At 52.4% G+C, this 26,684-nt stretch overlaps 2 protein-coding genes across 2 annotated transcripts in view; one reads left to right on the plus strand and one right to left on the minus strand.

The window, feature by feature from the left end:
• Window positions 1–5,133, plus strand: part of SEPTIN11 (septin 11) — a 45,158-nt gene extending 40,025 nt beyond the window's left edge. The window contains exon 10 of the mRNA XM_056489015.1: window positions 166–5,133. Within this exon, the coding sequence (XP_056344990.1) occupies window positions 166–181 (16 nt within the window). The 3' untranslated portion in view covers window positions 182–5,133. The remainder of the gene's footprint in view (window positions 1–165) is intronic.
• On the minus strand, window positions 4,601–26,408 carry CCNI (cyclin I). Its single transcript, XM_056489016.1, has 7 exons — window positions 25,998–26,408; window positions 14,704–14,860; window positions 9,897–10,031; window positions 7,974–8,048; window positions 7,664–7,804; window positions 6,702–6,932; window positions 4,601–6,159 (listed from the first exon to the last, which is right to left on the minus strand). Exons 2-7 carry the CDS (start codon window positions 14,815–14,817, stop codon window positions 5,698–5,700), a joined length of 1,158 nt encoding a protein of 385 aa, XP_056344991.1. The 5' UTR covers window positions 14,818–14,860; window positions 25,998–26,408; the 3' UTR covers window positions 4,601–5,697.
• Between the last annotated feature and the right edge of the window lie 276 nt (window positions 26,409–26,684).

Genomic DNA, 26,684 nt, shown 5'->3' on the forward strand with positions numbered 1-26,684 from the left:
CCCCACCACAGGTCGGAGTTGGTGTGTCACACCCGCCCGGTACATTCCTTCCCCTATGACTTCTGTTGAAATGTTGTTCTTCCTTTGTTCCCCCCTCATCCTCACTTTTTCATTTCAATTCTGAACCTCTGTTTCTTTCTCTTCTGTTTTTCTCTTTTTCTGTAGCTTCTTCTTTATGTAACGGTCACCTTGCCAAAGCCCCCCCACCCCCTCTCCCAGTGGGCCGTAGGGCCCTGGAAGAGCTGCGGATCCGGCAGCCCTGGCAGGAGAAGAGCCATCCCATTGCTGCGTGGCGTGTGCCCTCCTCTCCTTCCCCTCTGTCCCCCCCGTGCCTTGGGGCTGTGCTGTGCTGTGTGTCTGTGCGGGATCCTCTGACACTCCAGGCTTCCAGCACTGCCAGAGGAACGGCTGCCGCAGGGCTCGGCGCCTCCCACACCTTGCTCCGCCTTACTGGGACTTATTGCCTCCCTCCTTGTTTTCTTTGGCCATGACACTGCTGGTGACACATGAACAACAGACCGGGGGTGAGTGTGCATAGCTGGAGGATTTAATTTCTAATTTCTGCCTCGAGCCTGGCTGCTTTGGACACCACAGCTCCATCTCCAGGGCGTCCTGTGCTCCTCTGGCATGGCTGGAAATCCCTCCATTACCTGGTGACGTTCTCTGTGTCGCTGTGTGAAGGTGGATGGCGCATCCTGTGGCACTGCTGGAGCCTGTCCTGGACAGTCAAGGCCTTATTTTGTGGCTGTGCCTCGCTATGGGCAGAGCAGGATTCTGGTTTTGTACAGCTGAGCTCGTTCTTAGATTGAAGGCTTCATTTTGTTCTTGTGAAGCCTGATTAATGGTTATTTTTTTAACGGTCCTGAATGTGGGCAAATTGTTAAAATTTCTACCTTGTTTACTTTGGAAGTGAACTCAATTGAAAAGCTTGAGAAGTGCCAAAGGATCGCTTGAAGGTAAAAACAAAACTTGTACGTGTATGTAGTGACCTCCAGCTGGTTTGGGATAGATGGAAGGAGGCAGCCTGAGCCTCTTGGGATGTTGTTTTGTGTAGAGTGATGCACTTTTCTTTTTAACCGAATACTAGTGATTTATTCTTTGCATCTGTGAACATCAGTCCTTCAGCCTGCTGAGGTAAAGCTACCCTGAGTTGGTCTGAGTTTGGCCCCTGGCAATGCCAGCTGCTGAGGGGCTCTGCTGAAATCTGCTGGGGGTTTTTCAGAAGCACATCATTTTGCAGCACTCCTCAGTGATAAGGTCAGCTCCTTCCAGCCAGGTGGAAGGAAAACTGCCTTGTCCTGGAAACTTTTGCAACCAAAGAAGTGACTTTATGGATACACTCAGAAAGGTCATGAGTGTTGGCTGTACCCATTTGCCTGGTATGTAGCTGGACTTGCTGCTACCCAGCCTGGAGGGCAGTGAGTATTTGCACAAGTGTAGCTTGGGACAGCATTTGCAGTGATACCAAAACCAGAGCCTGTCCTGCTCTTGAGGCTGCAGGGGCCTTTGCTGGTACCCAGTGCCTCCCACCAGAGGGCCAGGTCTGAAATTCTGCCTTCTTCAGGTCTGTTCAGTTCAGCCTTCCGAGCACAAAGCGGGGTCGAGGCCATTGCTGGATTAAACCTTGGCTGTGTCTGTCCCTCTCTTGCTCTGCAGAACTCTGTGGATGTTTTTCTTAACTGGGAACCACCACTTGCAGGATGGGATCCCTGCATGCCCCAGGTCACCCATCCCTGACAAAAAGCCAGGTTTGAGCTGCATATTTTCAGAAAAAAATAGTAACCATGAAAATGCCTGCAAACAGGGATTAACCACGCAGCCAAGGGCCCTCCTGTGCCTCATGCAGGCCAGTGTCCCCCTGGGCCAGGGCTCTGTACACAAGGGTGCTCACTGCTGGCTGGGAACATGCCTTGCCCATCAAATGCCCCGTTTGTTCTGCCTGTTCTTCCAGTGGTGGCACCTGTGCCAGTCTGCAGTGCCAGTGACCACTGCTGGAAGGGCCTTGCTGTGGGCTCTGCAGCCATGGTAGCCTGCAGCTTGCCCAGGCACTTGCCCAGCAGCCACCCCAGCTGCTGGATGGCTCCTGCAGGCTTCTGTTTGAGAGAGAGGGAGTCCTCTCCTTATGCTTCCCTCAGTCCTTGCACCTTTTTGTTTTGTTACTTCAAACTCCAAATGGAATTACTTTAAAAGCTTAGTATCAAGAGAAGCAGATGGGCACAGCCCGAATGCCTGTACTCACACAGCCTGCCTTTATTTTGCAGCTCTGTAGAGTTTTCCTGTGCTGGTGCCTTGAGTCCTGCTTGCAGCTCTGGACCTCGTGTCTGCAGAAGGACAAGGTGGAGTTAGAGAAGGGCACTAATGGTAAATGGGCTGGAGCAGCAGCGTGCCAGGTGAGGGACAGGCAGAGGAGAGGGAGGATCCAGCCCTGCTGCGAGCCGGAGGTGGTGGCAGCTCGTGTCCTCTAGAGGTCCCCTGCAGCCCGAATTTATTTGTGACTCTCAGAAAGCTCGATGGAGCTGCGTGCCGGTCTCCAAATCCTCTCAGCTCGAAGGAAATGGGCTCAAAACACGGAGTAGCTTTCCTACAGGGCAGGTGCTGAACTTGGGGGTTTGTTGCCCCAGTTTGTTGAAGTGGACGGTGTGAGCAGAGGGTTTTGGGGTTGGTTTGGGTTTTTTTTTAAAGGTAGATTCAAGGGCTTTCCCACACCCAGGGCTGGAAGGAGGGATGGCAGGGTGACCTTCAGCTGCGTCCTGCACGGCTGCAGCTCGTGGGGAAGAGGTGTCAGCCTGGGGAGGGGCGGCTCAGGGAGCTTATTTATCACCCAGTGTCCCCCAGCAGAGCTGGGAAAGCCGCTTCATCCACTGCGTGTGGAGAAGTTGTGCTTTGGGGTTAACCCGTGTGTGGCTGCTGCAGGGGATCCCTGCTCTCATGCTGGAGAGCAAATCCGTGTGGGCTCAGGGAAGTCGCGTGCTGCAGGGAGCAGCACAGTGAGGGTGAGCTGGGATTGCAGCTGAAGGCTTGGGAACAGGCGGCAGTGTTCCCCTGGGATGTGGCTGCTTGCCCTGGGGAGCTCCCTGGCTTGGGGCACTGAGCCAGTGCTGGGGTTTGTGAGTGCAGTGGTTTTGTGCCAGTGCTCCTGAGGGAGATGCTGGGCTCCTGGGCCCCCTGGAGCACAGACCCCTTGCTGGCATCTTGGGCAGCTCCGTGGCGTGAAGCACGGGGCTGCTGTGCAGTTTGTGGGAAGGTCACTCAATGTGAGGAGTCAAGGGCATCCGGGAATGTTTTCCTGTGGGAAATAGGGGCCCTGGCAGAGCTCCAGTAGGGCCGTGTGTTCCAGCAGTGGAGTCAGCCTGCTGCTGAAGGTGGTGGGGGCCAGGAGGGAGTTGCGGTTTGTGCACAGCACCAAGGAAATAAAACGTGTCTGTCTCTCTGCAGCCCCCCGGGGCTGGGCATGCCTGTGTTTGGCCCTGGGGGCAGGAAAGCTGCCTTGGAGCCAGGGAGACTCAGTCCTGCCTCCACAGGTGTTGGCTTCCCAGGGCTCACCAGGTCACCAGGTCAGCACTGTGGCCTGGCCGGCTCCAGGCAGCACAAGGAGGCCAGGAAGGGCTCTGGGCAGTTTTGGGAGAGCCACGGTGATGCTGCTAATTGGGTAATTTTGCTGTTAATTGTGATTTTGGAAGTCAGATCTCTCTCCCCAAGGCTGGCACGAGCCAGGGCTGTGCCCAGTGTGGGGCAGTGCACGACCTGCTCCTGTCCTGTGGCTTTGGGGTGCAGGAGTCAGTGACAAGGACAGTCACCTCCCCAGAGCCATGCAGATGCTGCAGCACACCTGGACAGCAAACTGCCCCAGCAGCACCCAGATGTCTCCTGAGGCCCGCTTCCCTCCTTGCTGTTCCAGCCAGGCCCTGCCAGCTAGCACAGGCTTCTGTTCTGTCCTTGTGCCAACTGCTCTCCCTGTGTGCCTCTGAGTGCCTGTGTGCTGGTGCTGTGAGCAGGGAAATGGGAATATGCCCTTAAACCTGGGGGAGAGAGCGTGGGGAGGGCGAGAAGCCAGTGTAATTTAACTGGAAAAGACTTTTAACACACCATGGGCTGGAAGCAGTGAGCCCCACAACTGGGGATATCCTACAGTGACAGGGTGCTGTGCTTGGGGGTGTACTAGGGACACCTGGAGCCTGCTCAGCAGCCTGGCTTTGGAATACTGAGCCATGGGAGGTCAGGGACTGAAAATACTGTAAGGATGGCAGGAAGGGCTGGAAGGGAAGGAAGACACACACCCTGCTGAGAAATGTGGTCTTGAGGGGGATTTTTTGAGCCGTGGCAGGAAGAAGCCAGAACCCAAGGGAAGGCTGTCCTGGTGGACTGCTGCAGTAAGACGGCACCTTGGAAGGCAGGGAGCAGGAGGGGGACAGAACAGGGGACATGGAGCAGTGTCCCAGCCAGGCTCTGGAGAGGCAATGAGTTCATGCTGGGTGACTCCCTGGCTGCCCAGCACCTCTCGTGTCCCCTTCCCAGGGGTCTGGCACAGAGCTGCTCCCTGGCAGCCTCCGGGCAAAGCCAAGCCAGGTTTTGGGTGAAAAGCACAAGAGCAGACTGGGAATCCAGGACAACTTTCTTTATTGCTACCAGAAGGCTTTCATCAGTACAATGGCTCTGGATACGATACCTTCCTCAGGGCTGTGGAGAGAGCTTACAGTCGGGACAGGGTGTTCTGAGAACAGGGAGAACACGGAGCAGACGCGTTCCAGGTCGGACTCGTGGTTAGAAGTTGGGAGAACACAAAACGCGAGGGAGGCTCGGGTGCTTCGTTTTGGTTCTGTGGCTGGTAATGAGACGCGTTCCAGCCCCAGGCACCCTGCACCTCACCCGGCAGTGCTGGGAGACGTGCAGGGAGAGCCGGCTCTGCAATTCAAGGGTTACGTCTGATGGAGAACCAAGCCTTGGTGAGAGAGAATCCACACTGAGTGCAGCACAGCAAGAAAAACACGGTTTCAGTTCTAGTGATACAAAACCCAGCAACTGCTTTCTGTGTTGGGACAGGCAAACTGGTGTAACTGGGAGAAGTCTCTGTGCGAGGCACAGAGCACCTTCACACTCCTGTGGGAATTGCTGAAGTGTGGAGCAGCTCACAAGCATTGGTTTGGGTTTTTTCTCTGCCTAATCTTTTGTTTAAATCCAGTTTTTCAGTATTATCACAATTAAACACCCACCTATGAACAAAAGAGGTTTTCTGTTTAGAAGGGCAAAAGAAGGCTGTGGTGGAGGTGGGGCAGGACAGAACGTCATGCACGAGACTGGCTGAGAACTAAAAGAGGAGCAAGCAGAAAGGGAGCAAGGAGCAGGTGGGAATGGGATCAGAGAGGCATTAGTTGGCTGGGAAACCTGCAACAGCTCCGCAGGGCTGGTGTGAGCTCTCGGATGTGGAGAATGGGTTACAACACACAAGAGCAGAAAAACAGTGGAACCGACAACACTAGAAAGGAACAGGTTTTTGCTACTTTTTTTGTTTGGTTTTTGGGTCTTTTTTTAGATTTTTATACTTTTTTGTCTTTTTAAGCGCTTAAATAGTGAAACTATAATTAGCCGCACAAGAAATAAAATTCAAAAAAGGGTCGGGAATTTTTTTTTTCCTGGTTTTCTTTTGGCTCCCTTCAGTTCAGCCTGACGAGGTACGGCCCCCGCCCGCCCCGCCCGCAGCTACATGACAGACACGGGCTGCAGGGGCGGGCACGGGGACACGCTGCCCTCCTGCCGCGACACGTCGGCGCCGCAGGCGGAGCCCGCGCTCTCCAGGGCCGCCGCCTCCGGAGCCAGCTCTTCGTTGTACAGGCGCTTGATGCCGTCGTAGAAGTCGTCCACTTCCATCTCCTCCACCTTGCGCTTGGCGGGGCCCGGCTTGCAGGCGCCGGCGGGGCCGGGCAGGCGCGGGCAGAGCGCGGCTGTAGCTGTGACGGGCGCTTCTGGCCGGCCGTTGTCCTGGCAGAAACCCGGCCCTGGCACAGAGGAGGGCTGGCGCTGGAGCGCTCCTCTGTTACAGGTCACCAGGCTCTGCTGGAGGGGACTGTAGACATATACAGAGTTGGGCAGCAGAGAAGGCTGCGCAGTGGAAAGGTGATGTGCCACCAGCTCCCGGCAGTGGATCAGCTGCGAGCTGTCCATCTGGAGTGGGAAGACAAGCGAAGGTACCGCTGCTTTGGGATCACTGGCAGGGTGAGCAGAGGCTCCCAGCACCCTGGCCTCCTGTGTGCCTCACTTGCCAGCAACGTGCTGCACACAGGACCCCTACCACCGAGACTTCCTAAGGTAACCCCCGCTCCTTCCTGCACCTCATGGGAATCGTGGGGGGAAGGAGGCAGAACTCTGAGATACTGAAGGATTTCACTGCCTGCTTTTAGCAGCTGGAGTGTGCTCCCAGAGTACCTGCAAGGTTCCCTGCATGCTGTCAATGAGTGGAAGAGCCAGGAACAAGGTGAATTTTTCCCTGGTGTGTTTTCTGCCTGGTGCAGCAGTACATCAGGGCACACAGCTCCTCCCCGTCACCCAGTGGAGGCAGTCAGGACTGAGGCCTGGCAGCACTGTCCCGTCCCCACACAAGCACAACAGCAGGCAGCCACGGGCAGCAAGGGCTCACAGAGCCCTGGCTGGAGCACGGAGCACGGAGCAGGACGTGGCCCCGTCCCTCCCTGCCCTGCCCTGCTCACCTGTGCCTTCTGGAGCAGCTCGATGATGAGAGCCAGCCAGTCGGGGAGCAGCTTCTCCAGCTCCAGGCTGACGATGGCCAGCGCCAGCATGGAGCCCTTGAACTGCAGCAGCTGGAAACAGGCCATGCAGTGCAGCAGCTGCCTGGTGAGCGCCGCCACGTGCTGCGAGGGGCTGGCCGTGGGCAGCAGCGCCAGGAGCTGCGGCCTGCTGGACACCGCCACGGCGTGGAACTGCGCGACACAAGCACAGGGGCAGCTGGCACCGCACCCTGGGAGCACACGAGGGTCCTCCAGCCCGCCCCGTGGGGAAAACCAACCTGCTGAACCCACCCAGCTTGGGGCAGCCTGCCTGGTGGCACCTGCCTGGGCACCGGGCTCCAGGGCTCTGCAAAAGGCCCTCCCTCCCATCCACCCTTCTCTCTACAGCGCACAGGGGGCATTTGGGGGTCCTAGACAAACTCCTCAGCAACGAGCGAGGATAAAATTCCACACACAACCTCAGGACACCTCCCTTGAACTCCTCTCATGCGTGGATCTGGCTCTTGGCCGTGTAGGCCTGCAGCAGGCATGAATCCACACCCACAGCCCACCTCTGGGGCTTTCTCCATGGCTGCACTTCTGGTTTCCCTGCTGCCTGGTGCTTAGCTTTGAGGAAAACCACTGGCAGTGAAGAGTTAGGGGCACTATTTCCAGGAGCTGTGAATCTGTGGCTGAACACACCCCAGAGCAGCTAAAGGGTCAGACAGCAGGCCCACGTTTTCAATTTTGCACTTCAAGACTGATGGGTCTCCTCTGGAATTCTCTAGCAAGGCATTTTCTTTCAGAAACTACAGGTACAGATGAATTACAAATATATTCCAAGGTCTTTGTTCCCCTACAGGTAGAATTTTTGTCTAGGTGCTTCTTAACATATTATTTGCACTGACAGACACCAGAAAGGACATCAACAGCCCTTGACTTACAATATGAAGGAAATCCAGTGGCGTTGCCATGTGAAGATCCCAGTTCAGTTTATCCAGGATGATCTTCTCCATTCTGCGAATCTCAGCTGGAGAACAACCACAAAAGCTATCCCGAGCCAACACTTTCAGTACTGGAATCCTCTGCAGAAGCCAAGGCAAAAAAAAAAGAGAGAACGCATCATTAGAGAAATGACACCAAGTGCTTGGTTGCTGTCTTGGCAAGTGGCAGCCACCACAAGCCAGCAAAGGTAGGGCTGGGGGGCACAGTCTGACAGCAGTGGATGGTGTTCCACAGAGGAGGAACAGTTACCTCATCTTCCTCAATGGTCTTTGCAGCGAGGAAGAAGCAGCTGATTGCAATACAGTTCAGGTACTTGGGACGGGCCTGTGGACAGGAGAGCAGAGAGGGCTCTGTGTCAGTGGGATGCAGCAGTGCTGCCCTGACCCTTCTGCTGCTGGGGCATCCCAAGCCCCAGGGTCTCCTGCATGTGCAGGTGACACCTGGCTACGCCCTGGCAGTGGCAAGCTGTGCCAAGCACAATCCCTGCTCCGTGACGTCAGGCAGGGCAGGATCTGCCAGCCCCGGGATCAGTGGGCAGCACTGGACTGGGAAGAGCTGGGTTTAGGCACTGCTGAACTGGCAAAGAGCAAATCCTGAGGGGAGCTCGTCCCCTCGCAGAAAAGCCACTTCACCTGCTGCAGCAGAGCTCTGCTCCGAGTGCTGCTGCGGCTCACACAGAATGGGAAGGGAAATGGGAACTGGAAAACACTGGCTTTGCCTGGGCAAGTGTAACTCAGAAAAACTTTTAAAAAAACCCTTGTGAAATTACCACTTGTAATTTCACACTGCAGTTCCCAAAATTGTGGCCCAGGGATTAGTGAGGGAGAGCTGGTCCCTTCCACAAGGAGATGGTTTTTAGGCAAGGTAAGAGGAATTTGGAGGGGAAAGGGGGATTTTTTGTGAGCTTTGTACACGTGACCTTGACAAGGGGCTTCACTCCTGCTGGCAGTGAACAGCCACTGGCCATGGCCACCTCCTCCTGAGTGGCTGGGGCTGGCAAGGCAGAGGCTGTTCCTAAGCCCTGGCACAGCTGCAGGGCCCTGAGCAGCTCCTGGCAGCTGGGCTCTCCTGGCTGTGCTCAGAGATGCTGAAGGCAAAGGGAAGTGAAAATGCTGCACTCACAACCTGCACTTGTGCACTCAGGTACCCAAATCCTTTAGGGCAGGACTGGGACAGGGCCCTGCCAAGGTGCTGTGTGGTGAGATACACCAACACTGCTGGCTCTGGGCAACAGCCAGTCCCAGCAATCCCCAAGTCTGCTCCTGGGGAAGGGACTGGTGGTGCTCACAATAAAATCCCTGCTGAAAAAACAGGAGTTCAGCTGCATCAGAGCACTGAGCTTTGTGGGGGAGGAAAACTGGGGAGGAGCACAAACCCCCAGAGCTCACCCAGGCAAAGCCCCCTCCCCCTTCCCTGCTCACTGCCCAAAGCACACAGTGAGCTCTGGGCACATAGTCTCACACTTCCAGAACAGACCCCTTGGCTGCTCCTACCTGCACTGGTGGAAAACCTGCACTGGAGGGCATTGGCTCCTGAGGGATCTAAACCTCTGCCATCTCAGCATTTCAGTAAATCAGCTACTTTGGATTGTTAAAAATAATAACTTCCATGGCTTGCATGAGAACATGATCAATATTTATTAATATTTAAGGGGTGAGTTAATGAATGATGTCACTTGTGTTCTACCAACGTCTCTCACATGGGAAAGCAAGGGCCCAGGGCTGGCATTCCCCCTCCAGCTGCCATCTCCTAAGGGATACTGCTTACCCAACACTGTGCTGGTGTGGGGTGGGACACATGCACATGAGACCAGGGGCTGCTGAGCACGGAATGTAACTGAGCAAATGTGGTGAGAGGGAAACTTCCAAGCCTGACTCCACAGCTCCAGGCCAGGCATTCCAGGTTGGAGCACAGTGTGTTTGGTCACCTGGCAGGTACAAAGCACCGCCCAGCTAAGGGGGCCAGGTCCCACCTGCAGGAAGCCCAAATGTTCCTCCTCCCTTTTTTAAGCAGTTTCTATGGAGGAACAGCCTGAAACCCAAAGGGGCTCATCCATTCCACTGTTCAGCACAGCAGGAGGGCACAGCTGTCACACAAGCAGCTCACACTGCACACACCAAGCGGGCACCAGGGACAGGAGGCTGTGCCCATCTTGGAGCTGCAAATACTTACCTTCACTGCTGCTAAAAACCTGTCCAAGAGGCTGATGGCCAGGGCGAGCGTTTCTGGGTAAAGGTGGAACTGGTACTTGAGCTTGGCCAGCCACTGGATGACCTCATCCCTCTGCCTTGGAGAAATGGCTACATCCTGGGGGAGAGAGAGACACACTGTTCTCACACATGGCCTGACAAAGGCCCAAAGGCTTTACCTCTGCAGGAGACACTCAGCACGGAAACAAAGCCTCCTTTGGAAAGGGGGAGCCTGGAGCCAGCCTCAAGTCACCATTATGTCCCTGCAGTTACTTACCCCATCCCAAAAACCCACCTTGGAAAAGACAACTTTCCTTACAGAATCCCAAACCTCGCTCCAGTGCCACTGAACAGTGGGGAAAAGAAGATGGGTGACTTGTAGTTTGTCAAGTACTGGCAGGCTGAGCTCCAGAGTAGTTCCCAGAAATTTATTTAGTTATTATTTTTTTAACCTCCTCAGAACCATGTGGATGCACAGAAATTCCAAGCTGGAACAAAACGCCCCTTGACAACAGCAGAGTGGAGGGACTCTGTTGGGGTTTAATGGGGAAAGGTTAATTTTTTTCTTCAAGTTATGGGGATGTTTTTTAGCTCAGTACCTGTTAAAATAAAGAAAATTGCAAACAGCTGACACAAGGCTCTCAGTGCTCAGTTGATGGGGAATGGGGAGGCAGCAGCTGCAGCTCTGCCTGCAGTCTGGCTTTGTGTTTGTGTTTGGCCCGTGCCTGCCCCATCGATCTGTTTGGACAACAGCTAAATTTCAAACACACACAGAGCTCAGTCACTGACACAAAATCCTTCCCTGTGATCCAGTTCAGAAATATCTCCAGCGTTCCTGGAGCCTTTCACATCAACCAAGGAACTGCCTGGTCTCACTCCAAGGGGGATTATTGAGGATGATCAGCACCGATGTGTCCAGAAGCACGAAAAGCTGGGCTATAACTGTCCTCAGTAACATTATGAGGGCAAAGCACCAGGAATTCAGAATAAAACCACCCCAACACTGATACAAAAGGAGTACTCCAGGCTGTGTCTGCCACTGAAACACCCACGTGCACTTTCCACAGACAGTAGCAGTGCCCGTGCTCTGCCCTGAGCCCTGGTCACAGCACTGCCTGCTGCTGCAGAGGGGCCTCTGCTCTCAGCTGCTGCTCAGCTACAGCCTGGCTCTCCAGTAACCACTACCTGCCCTTTTCTCCATCAAACACTGGCTCTTTCTAAAATCAATGCAGCTCCAGGGTGAAATGTGAGCCCCCTGGGGCAGGGCCCGGGAGCACAATGAACACACCACACACCAGGAGAGGTTATTGAATGCTCTGCTCAAGGTGTTCCCGAGGGTGGGAAGGCACCGAGGGGAGAAAGGGGAATGCTCTGGGGGGGGGGGGGTGGAAATGGCACGTGTGGTGTTCCTGCTGGGGAGGGAGGGCTCTGCCTCCAAAATTAAGCTGTGGTTCCTTAAGAACTATGGGGTAAGCAAAGGGAAGGAGGGAATCTCCAGCTCTTTCTGGCTGCTTCTTACTCCAGACCCTATCTGCAAAAAATGGAGCAGGAGGATGGGGCAGAATCCCCTCACACAGACAGGTGAGTTTAAACACCAGGAAACGTTGTTACAGCCTGGTTCAGGAGACAGGCAGGAGTGAGAACTGGTCTCTGCCCCCACAAACCCTGCTGCTGCTCCAACAGGACAAGGAGCTTCCCACACAAATACCAGGCTCTAGCCCTCTCCCTCAGAGCTGTCCCTGTGACACCCTCAGAACACAAAATGCAGCACAGTAACATTAATTAAGCAGCGAGGTCTCTGATCCTTAGTGAACTGAAACTAAAAGCAAAACTCAGGCACTCTGGGGGCTGAAAGTGAGGAAGTCCCTTTGGATGGAAAGCAGAGGTTCCTCCTTGGGGCAGAGGTACTTTGTGTGTGTCACCCCAGCTCCAGGCAGGAGAACCAGGGCCCAAGATGTGGGTGCTCTGGATGGCAAGCACAGAGCAAATCGTCTCTAGGGATGCTGATCTCTCTCATACCTCGGGACTTGTGGAATATGCAGGCTGAAATAAATATTATCTGTGAACTCACACATGAGTCTGTTTCACTGCAGCCTATTTGAGAGAAAGCAGCTCAGCTGATAATCATGTCCTTAATGTCTCCTGCTCCAGACAGGTGTTCTGCTCTCTCCCCATGTCTGTTGCTGCCTGAGGGCTCCTGGGCAGTGAGCAGGTGACCTTTATTAGGACTGGAAATAAACTGACCTCTCTGGATTCCTCAAGAGGTACAGACAACAAGTGGGGAGACAGAATGTGCCATAACAGGGAAGGAAGGAGGCATGACACTAGTGGCACTCTCTTTCTATGAAAATAAATCCAAAAATCTTCACTCACGTTCCTCTCTGCCACAAAGTTACTCGGTAACATGCAAAACTCAACCTTTGACCAGTCTTTATGGCTCCATTTCTCAAGCATTAATCCCATGAAAACTCCTGAATGTCACCTGCATCTCATATAACCCATGGGGGGAGGAGGGACAAGGGGAACAATAAGACACAAAAATCTAAATCCCTTCATTAGCAGGAGGAGGTTCCAGACTCAGCCCACTGTTTTTTCAGGCTGGAAAGCCTTTGTGAGATCTGGCTTTGGTATGCTGCATATACCCAGAACACTGGCCTGCATTTAAAGGAGGGAACAGGAATTTTTAGACAAGAAGTACAAACCAAACAGAAGAATCAGGTACATGAAGTCACCAGGAACAAAGTCCCCAACAGCCTGTGCACCCCATCCAAAAAATGGAAAGTCTTCCTGCTTCTGTAACTATGGGTTTCTTTCTTCCTGTCAAGACCTCAACTGAGACATATTTAGAAACTGACTTTGTTCCGGTTTTGAACACCAGAACAAAAATGTCTCCTAAGGAGTCAAAACAGAAAGTTGACTCCCCAGAAATGCCTCCCTGGTGTCTCCAAGCAGCTCCCTGGATTTCTGCAGACACTGGCAGAGCAGGTGAGCTCATTAAAGCTCCGTGCAGCCGGTCCCCCTTGGAGCAGGGAACGGAAAGTTCCGCACGCTTCGGGGTGCCAGATCTGATCCACACAAGGATGCAGATTTCCCGATTGTCACGGGAAATAAACAACACTGGTGTGCAAGGGAGTTCTGGGCCGCTGCAGCTGCTTTCACAGGAAGGCAGTGGATGTTAGGGAACCTGACCTTCTCCCAGATACTACAGAAAATAGGATAATTCCCATTGCATGCCCATCGCCCAAGTGAAGGCTAGGGGAACACGGGACAGTTGGACAAGCTGGATGTCATGAACTGCAGGAACAGAGGGAAATGTGTGATTACAGACTGGAGTGTTCTCAGCTGCTCCTGGCCTCCCAAGCCCGGGTTTCCTCTGAGCAGGCAGCTGTGTTTGTGCTCTCCTTTCCCCCTGACCTTCCTACATCTCATGCTCACACACAGGCAGCTTCCCCTGCCAGTCAGTGATTCTCTACTGCCAGAAAACATTCAGTAGCACAGCACTAGTAATGTCAGTGCCTGAGCTGACATGCAGGCAAACAGAAGAAAAAGGTTACACCAAGACAAAAGTTTTGGGGGTGGAAATTCCAGGAGCAAGGACAAGCAAAGAGGAGGGATTGCTGGGAAGTCTGCCTGAGGCAGGTGGTGGTTTCTGAGCCACCAGAATCAACTCCAGCAAGGCAGAAAGGCAAGTGCCTCATCCCTGTGAAATCTGCACCCATGAATCTGGTTTGGTTACACTCGAGTCCCTACCCTATCTTGTTATCCTGTAATCTTATCTCCCTACATTATAATCACCCCAGGAGTACAGCCAGCAGGGAATGACAGGCTGGTTTACCATAAGCCAGAGTCTTAAGCTGTACGTGCCTCAAGACAGCCACAGCTACAACACACTCCACACCTCTGACAACCAGATCACTCCTTTGCAAACCCAAACGTGGATTAACAGAATAACTGAGGCCCTTAAAAATGTATTTGCTCCTGCCCAACACCAGCAGCTTCTCGTTTGCCAGACACAGAAAACAAACACAACAGGGATTAGCTCTGACAGCAGCTGACTTACCTGTGTGCGTGTTTCGTGTGGTGCAACAGCAGCAAGGCTGGATCTGGGCCCTCACTGTGGTTACTTCAGCCCAGCCCAGCAACAAAGGGCCAGAAATTCTGTGACACCATCCTCACGTTTCACATTTTGTTTCAGACAGGACTTTGTGAGTGCACAGGTGTTTGAGGGTGCTCAGGTTAGACAGAGCCTCCTCCCAAAAGAGCACAAAGGCACTTAGGGGTGGGAGAGGCCATGAGCAGCCTGGCCCACTCTCCCTGTGGCACAGAGGGGGCCTGACTGCAGAGCCCCCGTGGGCTCTCCCACCCTGAATTCTCCTGCAGTCCTGTGAGAACATTTCTCCCTGGAACAGGCATGTGCCTGGCTCTGCTTCCCTTGACACGAGCTTGCACCCTGCTCCATAAATAGTCCTGCTGGAGTCAGTGGGGCTCTCCCTGGAGCAGGCACTAATAATCCACACCATTTGTAAAATTAATTTAATCAGAACAATGGATGAATGGATGTGCTGTCAGAAGCCCAGCAGAGATCTAACCCCTGTGCTGTGCAGTGTGTTCTGCACCCCCTGGGGCAGGTGTGTCCAGCAAATAGAGAGGGAATTGCTCCCTTCAGAGGCTGATTCCCCAGGTGTCAGGGAAGGTAACTGCTCCTGAACACCTCCAGTTGCTCCCACACCAACCCCCCTGGACAGTCCCCTGCCTCTGCTGGGATGGATGATGTGAAGGACAGACATTACCTGATTGGGCTGAATTTTCGGCACATGTGCTTTCCACATTTGAGCTTCCCTAGAGATTGCCATCTCCAGAAGGAGAGACAACCTCTGGCTCTCCAGGGGTCCTGAAAACTTCATGGTGACCCTTGGATCCACCTGCCACCCAGCTGGATACAGCTACCTGCAAAACCAAAGACAGCCTGGTGAAACACTGGGCAGTGCCTGTCCAGGAAAAAACCAGTAACAGCCTGTCAAAAATCTTTGTCCATTACAAATGGAAAACAAAGCAGAGACAAGGCTTTTATCTTTTATTTCTTTAAAGACAAAAGATTCCACCACCTGCTCTCAAATGGAGAAGATGATCTGATGGAAAAGGTTATTTAGGTAGTTCTCAGACTGCCTACCAGGACTGTGAATGCAGATTTTTGATGTATTTTTGACAGTGTTAAATGACTTAAGCAGAACAGCAAAATGGTAAATGAAGGGTAAATCCATGGGGAAGTTATTGAAACTTCCCATTCTTTGCATGAGGTCTTGTGCAATCCCCCCAGGTGGATATTGGCCAAACACTAACCAGGCATTTTCATGTGAATACAACAGCCCAGGCTGTATTTACAGGAAATAAGCAAGGTGCTGACTCTGAGAAAATAAAGCGAATTCAGAGGGAAAACAATCCGTTATTATAAATAACAACAAAAGCAGCTCTGAGCAAATGAAGATTCAAGGTGCTTTCCCAGAGCTAAAGGAAACCTTAAAGATCAAGACTGATAGAGAACAAATATTATTCTTTATTCACACAACCTTCACCAGGTATAAAACCACACTCCAGCCCCACTTAAGAGCCCAGAAGGTTTTAAATGGCAAATAAACGTCAGGACCCTCTGTCCTGAACAGGAACCCCTTTCTGTACTAGATTTTGATAGAACATATCCTGCTCTAAGAACAAGGGACAGCCTGTGCTGCCTTGGCATATCCCTACCCGAGGTGTCCAGATGTCACTGACCAGACAGAACACCCTGGAACCAGGAGTCCTGAGCAGGGCTCCTAAAGCTCTGTGGCGTGTCTCTTCTCACCAGCCCTCAAATGGCCACTGTGGGCTGAAAAATCCCTATTAAAAGTTCCTCCCCTGCCCAGAGGGAGACTGCCTGGGGAAGTGAAACCCCAGAACCTCCAACCACAGCTTATTTACGTGCATTTACTCAGCTCTGCATTTCTTTTTTAAACCTGGGGCCGATCCTGAGGACACTGGCTGTAAATGGGAAAACAGGGATGCACAGTCACAGCCTTCCCTCGGGGGCTCCATTAGAGCCTCCCATCAGAGGCACAGTTTTCCCTGTGGCCAGACTGGCTCCCAAAAGCTGCATCCCTCACAGCTCATGGCAAAGCTGTGCCTGAGCACTACACCAACTGGAATGTGGCAAGGTTGGTTGGACCCACGGCAGAGGTGGAAGCTGGGAGCAGTGCTGGGAGCCAGGGCACTGGGAGCAGCTCACTCCACACTCATCAGGAAAAAACCAGCAGCTATATTTAGCCCGACCACGTCTCCTAATATGAAATATTGATGGTCCTTCCTTGGTTTTGCAGGAAAAAGAGAGTAATTAGCCAAGCCCCAAATCACTGGAGAATCACAGGGAAAAATGTCAGGTTTTCTTCTATTGTGACTGATAAACACTCCCACCATATTTACAACACAAATGGATTTCACAGGGCTCTGGAACCAGAAAAGAGCTTTTAGTTACCCGATTCCCTCTGAGGCTGTCCCTGTGCTGCCTGGGCTGGTCAGTGGCCCCAGCAGGGAGCTCAGGGTGTCCCTGGAGCCCTGACACAGCCAGCGCCTTGCAAGGGGCACTTTTAGTGAGTGCTGCTGCCAACTGCTCTCCAGCTGGCAAGGGCAAAGAGAGGAAAATAACCTTTCCTTTGTTAACTGGGGACGTAATTCAACAGAGGGCTGAGGCACAATAACCTTTATAAGGGAAAAAAGGCGAGGAATGACGCGCTTGAAAGTTTCCCTTGGAGCGAGAGCGGCGCAGTTCTCCTCTCCGGCAGGGAGAGCACAGCCGGGAGAGTGGCCAAGCAGCCCGGGGCTGAATGCAGTTTGCATCTCCATTTCCATAGCTCTCCATCAGATAAATGCGTGCCTTTGGAAAAAACCGCCAGCAGGATTGTGTGCAGGCTTCCCCAAACACAGGGAGCAGAGGCACAGCAGGCTCTGGGAGGATGGGGAGCAGGAGGGCTGGCACAGCTTCCCAAAACCCAGCACAGGGAGCCCCACCGACTCTCCTCTCTGCCCAGCTCAGGACAGGGACACCTGAGCAGCCCCCAAAAGTGACAGCAGCACCAGAGAACCCTGTCGGTGTGGCAGCACCTCTGAGACAGCAGCAGGGCCAGCAGGAGCCCTGAGCCTGCCCCCACCCCAAACACTGGCTCCAACCAAAATCTTCCTGTGTTTCCTGCAACCGAGCCTGAGCCACCCCCGGCTGGAGGGACTGCCCAAGTCGGGACAGTCACCATGAACTAACCCACCCCAGCTTTCTGCTTCTTGCCCTGATTTAAAACTAAACTGTAGCTCCAGGGTGCTGGCTTTTTGAGTTTGGGGCTTTTTTTCCTTGTGGTTACTTGGGGAGTTTTTCAACCACTGTTCAAACAGTTCCTAAAGTTCCTAATCTGCACTGGAAGGTCAGCTGGCTGCACTGAACCTCTTAAAGAACAGCTGGGGAGTTAATAAAGGAGAAGTGAGCCCAGTCAAGGCACTGGCTTTGTGAGGAGCTGCAAGTCGGATCTCGCTCCAAAATTAGAGAGTCAAAACCTTGGTGTGAGGTTTTCACTTGTGAGAGGCATCAAAAATCACCTCCTTATCCATGGCAAACACCCCGAGCTGGTCCACAAAATAAAGATCTCTCATCTCATAAAGATCTCTCTCCAGTCCAAGTTTATAGCTACCTTGACTCAAAGAAATGCTTTTCTGCTCCCCTGGAGAGACTTTAGACTGCCAAATGCTGCAGGCTACAGTTTCCAAAAGCAGTTTCTGCAGGAATTGGGGCAGACAACTCCCGGACCAAACAACATGGTTTGGGGGTGCATTTATGTGGGATGCAAAACAGAGTTTTTAATTTTTTGGCTTTGCAATCACTTGCAGTGACTATAAAAAGTGCCTCCTGCACATAAAAGATGCTGCTCCAGGAACATACTATCCACTAACAGGACAAGCTCCTGACACAGCTCCTGATTTTCTTGCCCCCGGTTGCAATTTAACTGTCCTCATACAACTGAATTACAAACAGGATCACTGAAATAATTCAGGGCAGCAACAAAAACCTCTTTGGTTTTGATTGTGGCTTGTTTTCTGCTTGCTATGGCACTGGAGGAGGGGGGGTGTTTGTTTGCTTTTTAACACAGCTCATTTTGTAAACAATTAACAAGATTTCTAGGGCTGGAGACAGCCCAAACCCCCCTGTCTTTGTTGTGCACATCAATCCAGGTGGGTATTCTGAAGAAGGGGGGTAATTCCAGCAGAGCTGAAGCACCACACCAATGCCTGTAGACCTCGTATATTCAGGGCCCAGTGGCCAAATCTGCTTCAGCTTTAGCAGGCAATAATAAAATCTCACAGATGACCTGCAAACAGATTTTTCTGGGCAGCGGGGGGAAGGCAAAGCAGAAGGAAGAGAGGAGGAGACTGAATTCCTTGGAGCTCCAGCCAGCCATCTGTGATTTCAAAGGATCCAAGCCTACTGCTAGCAGAGACGTCTAACCGCAAGTTGTGATTAGAAATTTCAAAGCTGTGGCCGGGGGCTGGGATGGATGTTAGATTTAGTACCTGGCGCTTTCTCTCTTTTAACTCTTTCCTCACACCCCGGCAGTGAGGCAGTCTGGAACTATGGAAATGCCACAGCACAGCCTGATGTGACAGCAATAAATGAGCAGATGACCAGCGTGGGTTCAAACCAACTGGTTTGGGCTGTACAGAATAAAAGGCCAACGGAAACAGCTCGACACTATTGTGAGACAATAAAAATTTTTCAAGCTACATTGCAGGGAAAAGTATATTTGGGAATACAATTTCAAATGTTCACACCTACGTAAGCATGTGTGTTTGAAGCAACAAGCTGACTTGTGGTCAAATACCAAGCTCAGTAAGAATTCTCCCCATGAGCAGTGGGTGAGTGTCAGACCTAAGGCCTGCAGGTGATCTCACACCTTCCACCAGCAGCACCCTGGAGCCCTGGCCAAGCCCAAATTCGGAAAGAGGTGATTTTCTGGAGGCTGGGAGAGGAAGAGGGCCCTTGTCACTTGTGTGTGTGACTCAGCCCCAGCTGCCTCCCACAGCCTGGTACAAAGGCAAGGCTGTGAGGTATTTTGGCAGCACCGTTCAGGCGGGCTCACGTACATCACTTGCTCGCCACTTCTCTTCCTCCAACCACATTTTCCCTGGGAGTGCAAATAAAGCTGACCTCATTTTAGTGCCGCTTTTCCAAACACATGAATTTTCCAAACATTTTAAAGGAACCTGCCAGCTAAAACCACGGGTAGAAAAGGGAATGCAGAGCAGTGTTTTGATGGCAGGGAGGGGAGGGGTTTTTACATCTTGTTTTGAAACAGAAATCCCAGGGTCCATTTAGCAGCTAGGAAGGCGGAGCCCTCTGGAAAAGAGCTGCTCCATAAATAGGACCAGTTCTAAGAGATCCCTGCTCCCCTTCATTCCCCCAGCCTTGTGACTGACATCAGGGGTTTGCTGTTTACAGGAAACTTAAAATAATATTTTCCAAAGTAGGGGCTTTTAAAAAACAAGGAAGAAGATGAGCTCCTGAGTGAAATTTCAGACAATGTCACCATTCTTCCCTCCTGGAGGGATGGGCATGCTTCCAGACCCATGGCTGCCCCACTCCCTGCTCTAGTGGCTCTGGTAGAAGTGCCAGAGGAGGAGGAGGAGGAGGAGGTTTGCATTTCCATTTTGTCTGGCAACTGCCAAGATGAGTCCATTCAAGCAGCCTTTGGCCAGAAAGGTCTTTGGTCAGTAAGGGCTTAAATATTCCACGCCACAGCTTCCGAGTGGTGCAAAGAGGCTGCTTTAATCACAGCTCCTTTCCCTGCTGCGGCAGACACAGACAACAAACTGGGGATAAAAGGGACACTCAGCATTCAGCCCTAGGACAGCAGCTCCAGCTGCACAACGTATGGGTTGATACAAAAAAGCAGATGAATTTCAATGTATTTTCATGAACTCTGCTCCAAGATTTTGGTTTATTTGAAACTAAAAATGAATGGAAGATGTGAATTCCTCACAACGTTTATAGAAATCAGCCACGGGATAGATTTCAGTAGGAATGGGCCCTGCTATTGCTTGGCAGCAGATCCCAAGGCCCAGGAACAGGTAGGAATGTGATCCTTTACTGTGTGCACTGGGGTGTCACGTCAAGGACAGTCAGCCCTCCCTGGGACAATCACAAGGGTCACATGCCAAAAAGACAGTGCCATCCTCCTGTTCAGAACTGAAGCACCAGACAGAATAAAACAAAGAGAAATGAGCGTTTGCTGAACGAGCCCAATTACATTTATGCTTTTTCCAATGTAAATGACAGATAAATCCAAGCCAGCAATGGCAGAGCCTTGTACAAATCCCCTGTACACCACTGGCAAAGGAATGAGCAGCTCCCACGGGCAACACAGCAAGGTTTGCCTGGCAGCCTCTGGGCTCTGCCTGGGGACTCTCTGGGTCTTTTGGGGACAAGGTTCAGGACTACTGGGGAACACCTGTGAACCTCTGAGGAACTTGAGGGAGCTGCTGCTGCTGAGCCACTAAACCAAGGCGGAACCCCAACAGCTTCCAAGAAGCACCACCAGCTGCCCCAAATCAGGGAGATCCAAGCAGCCACTCGGCAGCACCTGGGCAGTTGGTATAAGAGAAGCTGGAGGCAGCAGCACCTGCTGGCAGAGCTGATGTGGAGCTGAGCTGCTGTGAGGGGGGATTCTGGCAGCACTGTCCTGGTACAGCCAGTCTCAGGCTCAGTGTTGGCACACCATGGGGCCATTTCCCCCACAGAGAGTGCCCAGGGCCCTGGTCCTGCAAGTGTGCTTGTCTAGGAAGAGCCATGGCACCAAGTGAAGTTTTAGTAGAAGTGAGCAGGCTGAACAACATCAGTTTTATGGGAGATGGACAGGCTTTCCTCTGGGACTCGTCAGCTTGGAGAGCCTCAGCCCCACCTGCAGCAGAGAAGCAGGCAGTGCCCACCTCCACCATCGAGGTAAGAGAAGTGTCTGGGGAGAAGGGCAAGGGTGGGAGCAGGTGATTGCTGGCACTGAAAGGAAGCCTTCTGCCCCACCTCAAGGTTTGAAACTACAAAATAGGTTCAAAGCACGTGGGGTGAGAGGACAGAAAAGCATCAAAAAAAATCCCATCAAATGATGCCTTAGTGGGGTCACATTCAGCATTTGCATGTAAGCATGGACACATCAATGAGGTCCATTCTGGAGAAACCCCCACACCTTTTGTGGTGGGTAAGCACGCTGGGGTGCTTCCCCGAGGAGTGTGTCTGCTCATGAGCAGAGGGGGAGGTAACATGGAGAGGTGAGAAGAGTCTTGGATCACAGAGGTGAGCTGGCATGGCTCCCATGGCCTGGGAGTGCTGCAGTGCACAGGCTCTGCTGTAGAGGAGATGCTGGGGCCTTGTTCCCTGTAGGGGACTCCCAATGACTGTGAGGTTTGCAGGCAGAGCACAAGGAACCCAGGAGCATCCTGGCTGGAGGGGTTCCACTGGACCCCAAACCTCCTACAAGAAGGGACTGTTGGGATGTGTGAGGGTCACAGGCTGAAGTGACCACGGGAGAGTGGAGGCAGCTGGGATGAGGTCAGACAAAAGCCAAAGCCCAGCTGGAATTGTGTCTGGCAAGCTATGGGAGAGACTAAAGGGGCTTGAGTACTTGAGTATCAGGATCTGGAAATCTGGGCAGCCTCCTGGCTGGAAGCAGGGTGTGGATAAGCAGACAGCGAGGTGGATTGAGAAGTGGCTGAATGACTGTCATCAGAGAGTGATAATCAGTGGCATTTCTTTACTGTGAGGGTGGCAGAGCTTTGCCTGGGCTGCTCAGAGAGGCTGTGGACTTGCCATCCTTGGAGGCACTGAAAGAGTGTTTGCACATGGCACACAGCAACTGGTTTTAGTTCAGACAAGATCATTCTCAGAGGTATTTTTCCAGCCTCAGGCACTTGGGGGTCTCAAAGGCTAAAGGCTCAAAGCAATGCAGAGCAGCTTGTCTGCTCTTCAGGCAGCAGGAAGGCTTTAAAATTAAAAAAAAAAAAAAGGGGCAAACCAAAGCTGGCATTATGTAATGTCTCACTGGTAGTCTCCTCAAAGCAACACATGCAGAGCATGATTCACTTCTCCCACCACCAATGTAACTTGGTATAAATCAACAGTAACTTGAAGGAAGTCACTCCAAGGAAAACCAAGCTCACAAAGCATGAGTGAGAGCAGTAATTTCATAAAACAGGGCCAGAGGCTTTCAACCCCATAAAAAATTACTCTCTAGAGGCAAGGGCCAACAGGCATTCGGAATTGAAAGCATCATGCACCACCTTTTAAGTAATATAATCCCCTGAAACCTAATAAATACAATGCCTCTGTGGGCAAAAACACAGAGACAGGACTCAGCAGTGCCTCTTTTTGTCTTTTGGCAGTAGTCAGTCATTAACCTCAATGAACAGTGATAAAACCAAACAAGTTTGCACCCAGTTCAACACCCACATCCAAAAAATGCCTGACTATGATGGCCTGATTCCTCTTGACAACAGCAAAAGAGAATTTTGTCTGAAAGCCTAAGTGCTCACCAAGGCCAGTATTTTGCTTTATAGATTCTGATTTGCTTTGGGATACATTAGTGATTACAGCTAATATCAGGATACAGTGTGAGGCAGTAAAAAGAGATAATTATGAGGAAATGAGGAATTATCTGCTGTTGAAACAATAGATCAATTATGAGGTACAGCACAGTAGCTGCAGAGCAGCATTCTTGTGCTCTGAGGGTACTGCCTCCTCTTTCTCATCAACCAAAGAGAACCCACAGTTATAAAGCTTAATTATCCTCCAGGAGCTCAAGCTTGCTGACTAATTAGCCTCTTGTTGAGACAATACAGAGAAGGATGTAATTCCAATTGTCTGCAAAAATAGCATGGCACAGGCACAGTCCTGGCTCTTCCTTGTATGTTCCTCTCTCCTGTCCTGTGAGAGCCTTGATACACCCACAGTTCTGGACAGCCTAAAACCAGGCTGGAGCCTAAAATAAAATAAACCCAGAAATAGGAGCTGTGAGGCGCCAAAAGGGTCCGAAAGCCTCTGGCAGATGGGTTCACCCAGCAGCTCCATCGTCCTGGTAAAGATGTTTGGTGTCTGGGCTGCTGAGCAGTATGGAGTATCTGCAGTAAAGTGCTATGTATGGGTGAGCTTCTAGAGGAGTTTATGGCACAGCAAGTGCAAATACCCACTGTGGTTAGTAAATGAGTGTTGATAATCCTTGCAGTCAGCAAACACACAGGAAGGGAAAATGTCAGACCACATCTGCTTTGTACAGAGACTGGAGACACCTGAGATTGCCTCCCATCTCAGTGAATTCACTGCACTGTTTTGGCTTTTGGAAATAGCTGTTATTGAGCTGTGTTCTCAAAGAAACTATACTCAATGAAGCAGAATCCCCCTTAAAATGCACCTCCTTGATGGGCAGCCTGGCTTTCCTGCTGCTCCACTGGAGTGTGCTGCTGAAATGGTCTTTGGTCAGGACCTCCTTGGGCCCCACCAAGTCACGGGAGCCAAGGAAAAAAGGCAAATACAGGCAGGTTCCCAGGAAAGTTAGTTCTGGGCACACATTCTACATATTGCAGGGGAGGAATTCAGATCCCACAGCCTTCTCCATCTGGAGATGCAGGTCTTCTTCATTCACAGTTGCTCAGGCAATCGAGTCCTAAGGGTTAACATTTGGCACTCAAAATATGATGTCTGGTTTTCCTGAGACTAGTGGTCCTGCCTGACCTTTTTAAAATCCCTCAGTGTGGCATAAACTGCAAATGTTTTTATCTATCCCTTCCATCACCCAGTTCAAATGCATCATTTACACTGGTGTGATGGGGAACTTTATTTCCTAAATATAAAAAGTGCCTTGTATAAACACAATGATTAGACCTGTGATTGTAAATGTTCCCCAAAAAGCCATTTCAGCATGAGGTCAAGACTAATTACTGCTTTAACCATAAGGTGACTGGAGGTGTGCAAGGGAAAGCATCTTCCTGAGGGAAGGGACCTTCCAGCACATGGATGCTGATGGAGGTCCCATTTCAGTCTGTGCAGGAGGGATGCTAAGAGGCAGGTGAGCACAGAAAGGCTGAGAATGGAAAATGCAAGAGGCTGTAATTACAGGGGAGATGCTCAAAGCTTTCCCAAGCTGTCATCACTTGGTCCACCAAAAAGCTTCTCCCAGGGCAGTGACACAAGCAAAGACAGCAGCACCAGTGTCACACTTGGACTGAACCCTGATTAAACTGATAAATGTAGGCACATATCACTGGAATCACCTGAAAATAGGAAAACAACTCATTTACTCACAGGGCTGACTGCAGCAAAGGGTTACTGTAAAATGGAAGGCAGGTCTGGAAACAGGGAAACACAGCTCCTGAGACCAAGCCAAAGCAATGCTGTGCAGTTCCTGCTCCCTGCGGGCTCTCAGCAGCAGGGGCTGCAGCCCTGGGACACCCCAAACATGGAACAGCAGGAAAGCCTGGTACCCAGCAAGCAGGACCTTCTGTGGGCAGGATCTCGACAGCAAGGCTCTCATCAGAGGCAGGATCACTGTTTTTGATAGAGTCCGGAACCAAATAAAGTGCAGGACTTGAACAGTAAAAGCAGCAGCTAAGCTCAGTTCTGCTGCATCAAACTGTGCCTAAGTTCTACACAGGGGTGAAAGATAATTAAAACTGTGTGTGTATCTATATACACACACCCCCCATGTGAAAGTTCAGTTCCTGCTGGGGAGAAGCCAAAAAATGAGCTTCCCACATCCCACGCCAAGGTCTGTGTAGGCACTGATGAGAACAAGCCCTCCCCCTGCCCTACGAGCCAGCTGAACTACTTGAAATCCAAATCTGAATCATTTGCAGGCATCCAAAATCCAACCCTCGAGACAAGGAAAAGATGCCATGATTTGCCTTTTGAGAGACACCCTCACCTTGCCTGACCTGGGCTCCAGGTGTGCCTGCAGTGGGGCAGAGATGGGGGGCACAGCTGCCACCCCTGCAGCCAAAGGGGAGATGCTCCCCTTCCCAAGCGTGTCATGCACCACTTGCATCTTGCTCAGTTTAAATATTTTATTTTTAAAAAATTCTCACCCTTCTGCTTCTAAAAGGGGCTGTGCCATGTACATGCTGTTGCAGCGCACCACAGAAAGAAATGTCTGGGAGCACACAAAGGCTGATGCTGAAATAATTTTTAAACTCAGGCTTGAATCAGCCTTTTGTCTAACAATCTTACTTTTAAGAGTGGTAAAATGAGGGACTGCTCCTTTTTCCCCCCTTCACAGGGTCAAAAAGGGAGGGTAGGAGAGCAGGTTTTTCTGTGTTCAATGGACAAGTTTTCAGGAGGGTTCTTTGTCACTCTGCTTTCTACTGTAGGCACAAGACCCATGGTCATCTCACTCCCTTCAGTTCACCCCTTTGGGTATGGACTTAAGAGAACAGAGTGCTGCTCCTCCTTCAAGAAAACTTCTTCCATCGCAGCCAGGAGAGCTAAGAGGAAAGCAGGGAGAGAGTGCAGCCCATCTTTGCAAACGAAGTACACGAAGGCAAGAGAACAAAACCCAAAACCAGGAGGCCTACAGGGAAGCTGGAGAGAGACTCCTCTTCAGGTAGGGTAGTGATAGCACAAGGAGTAATGGGTACAAACGGAAAGAGGGGAAATTTAGGTTCGATATTCGGAAGAAACTCTTTACTATGAGGTTGGCGAGTCACTATAACAGGTTGCTCAGGGGCGGCTGAACCCTGAAAGTGTTCCAAGCCGGGCTGGGTAGGGCTGTGGAGAACCCGGTCACCTGGAGGTGTCCTGCCCATGGCACAGGATCTCTAGGGTGCATTCCAACCCTTCAGATGCTCTGCCCGTGAGTCCCGCGCGTCGCGCTGTGCCCAGAGTCACGGCGGGGGCAGACGGTGCCGAGCCCCTGCACGGGGCGGGGGGCCGGGACAGGGACCCGTACGGGCACACAAAGCCCGGCCGGCAGGATGCTCGGCGCGCGTTCCCTCACAGTGTTTATACTCACACCCCCGATCCCCTGGCGGCTCTCACCTCCCCTGCGCGGCGGCGGGGTGCCCGGCGGGGCCCGGCCATCAGCACCCCATGGCGGGGCGGCGGCGCCGGGGCTCCTCCGCGGCGCTTCAGCACCGTGCGGGGCCCATGCCCGGGGCGGCGGCGGCGGCGGTGGCCGGCGGGCTCCTCATGTCGCCATGACGGGGTAGGGAAGGAAGGGTGAGGGGCAATCTTGGGGGAGAGGGGGGGAAGGGGGTGAGCGGGCCGCCGCGCGGGAGGGAGGGAAGGGGGTTAAATTAAAATAAAATAAAATAAAAACGAAAAGGGAGGGGAGGGGAGCGAGAGGCAGCCCGCAGCCAGCCGCTTCCCGGGGGGTTCGGGGAGGGGAAGGGGGGGGAGAAAGAAGCGCCGGCGAGGCGGCGCGAGCGCCCCTCAGCGCGGAACCGCCTCGCCTCAGCGCCGCCGGCCGCGGACAAAGCCCCGCGTCGGGGCTGCGGGAGCCTGCAGGCGGCTCTCCCTTCCCCGCTCTCCCCTCCCGGTTCGCCCCTCCCGGTTCTTCCCCCCGGGCCCGGTGGCTGTGAGGGGGAGCGGGATGGCTGTGAGGGGGAAGGGGGAGAAAAACGGGGACTCTTTTTCCTGGCGGAAGCATCGCGCGGGAGGATCTACGGCGCGTGCGCGGCTCCGTGAGGGCGCTGGGGGGGGGGCGCGAGCACGGCTGGGGCACGG

The sequence above is a fragment of the Oenanthe melanoleuca genome, chromosome 4 (assembly GCF_029582105.1).
Source record: "Oenanthe melanoleuca isolate GR-GAL-2019-014 chromosome 4, OMel1.0, whole genome shotgun sequence".
NCBI lineage: Eukaryota > Metazoa > Chordata > Aves > Passeriformes > Muscicapidae > Oenanthe > Oenanthe melanoleuca.

Coding starts and splice junctions, on each gene's coding strand:
- CCNI (XM_056489016.1), bottom strand. CDS start 14,817: ATGAAGTTTTCAGGACCCCTGGAGAGCCAGAGGTTGTCTCTCCTTCTG. Junction 8,049..9,896: donor GGTTTTTAGCAGCAGTGAAG/GTAAGTATTTGC, acceptor TCCTGTCCACAG/GCCCGTCCCAAGTACCTGAA. Junction 6,160..6,701: donor AGCTGCTCCAGAAGGCACAG/GTGAGCAGGGCA, acceptor TTCCCACTCCAG/ATGGACAGCTCGCAGCTGAT.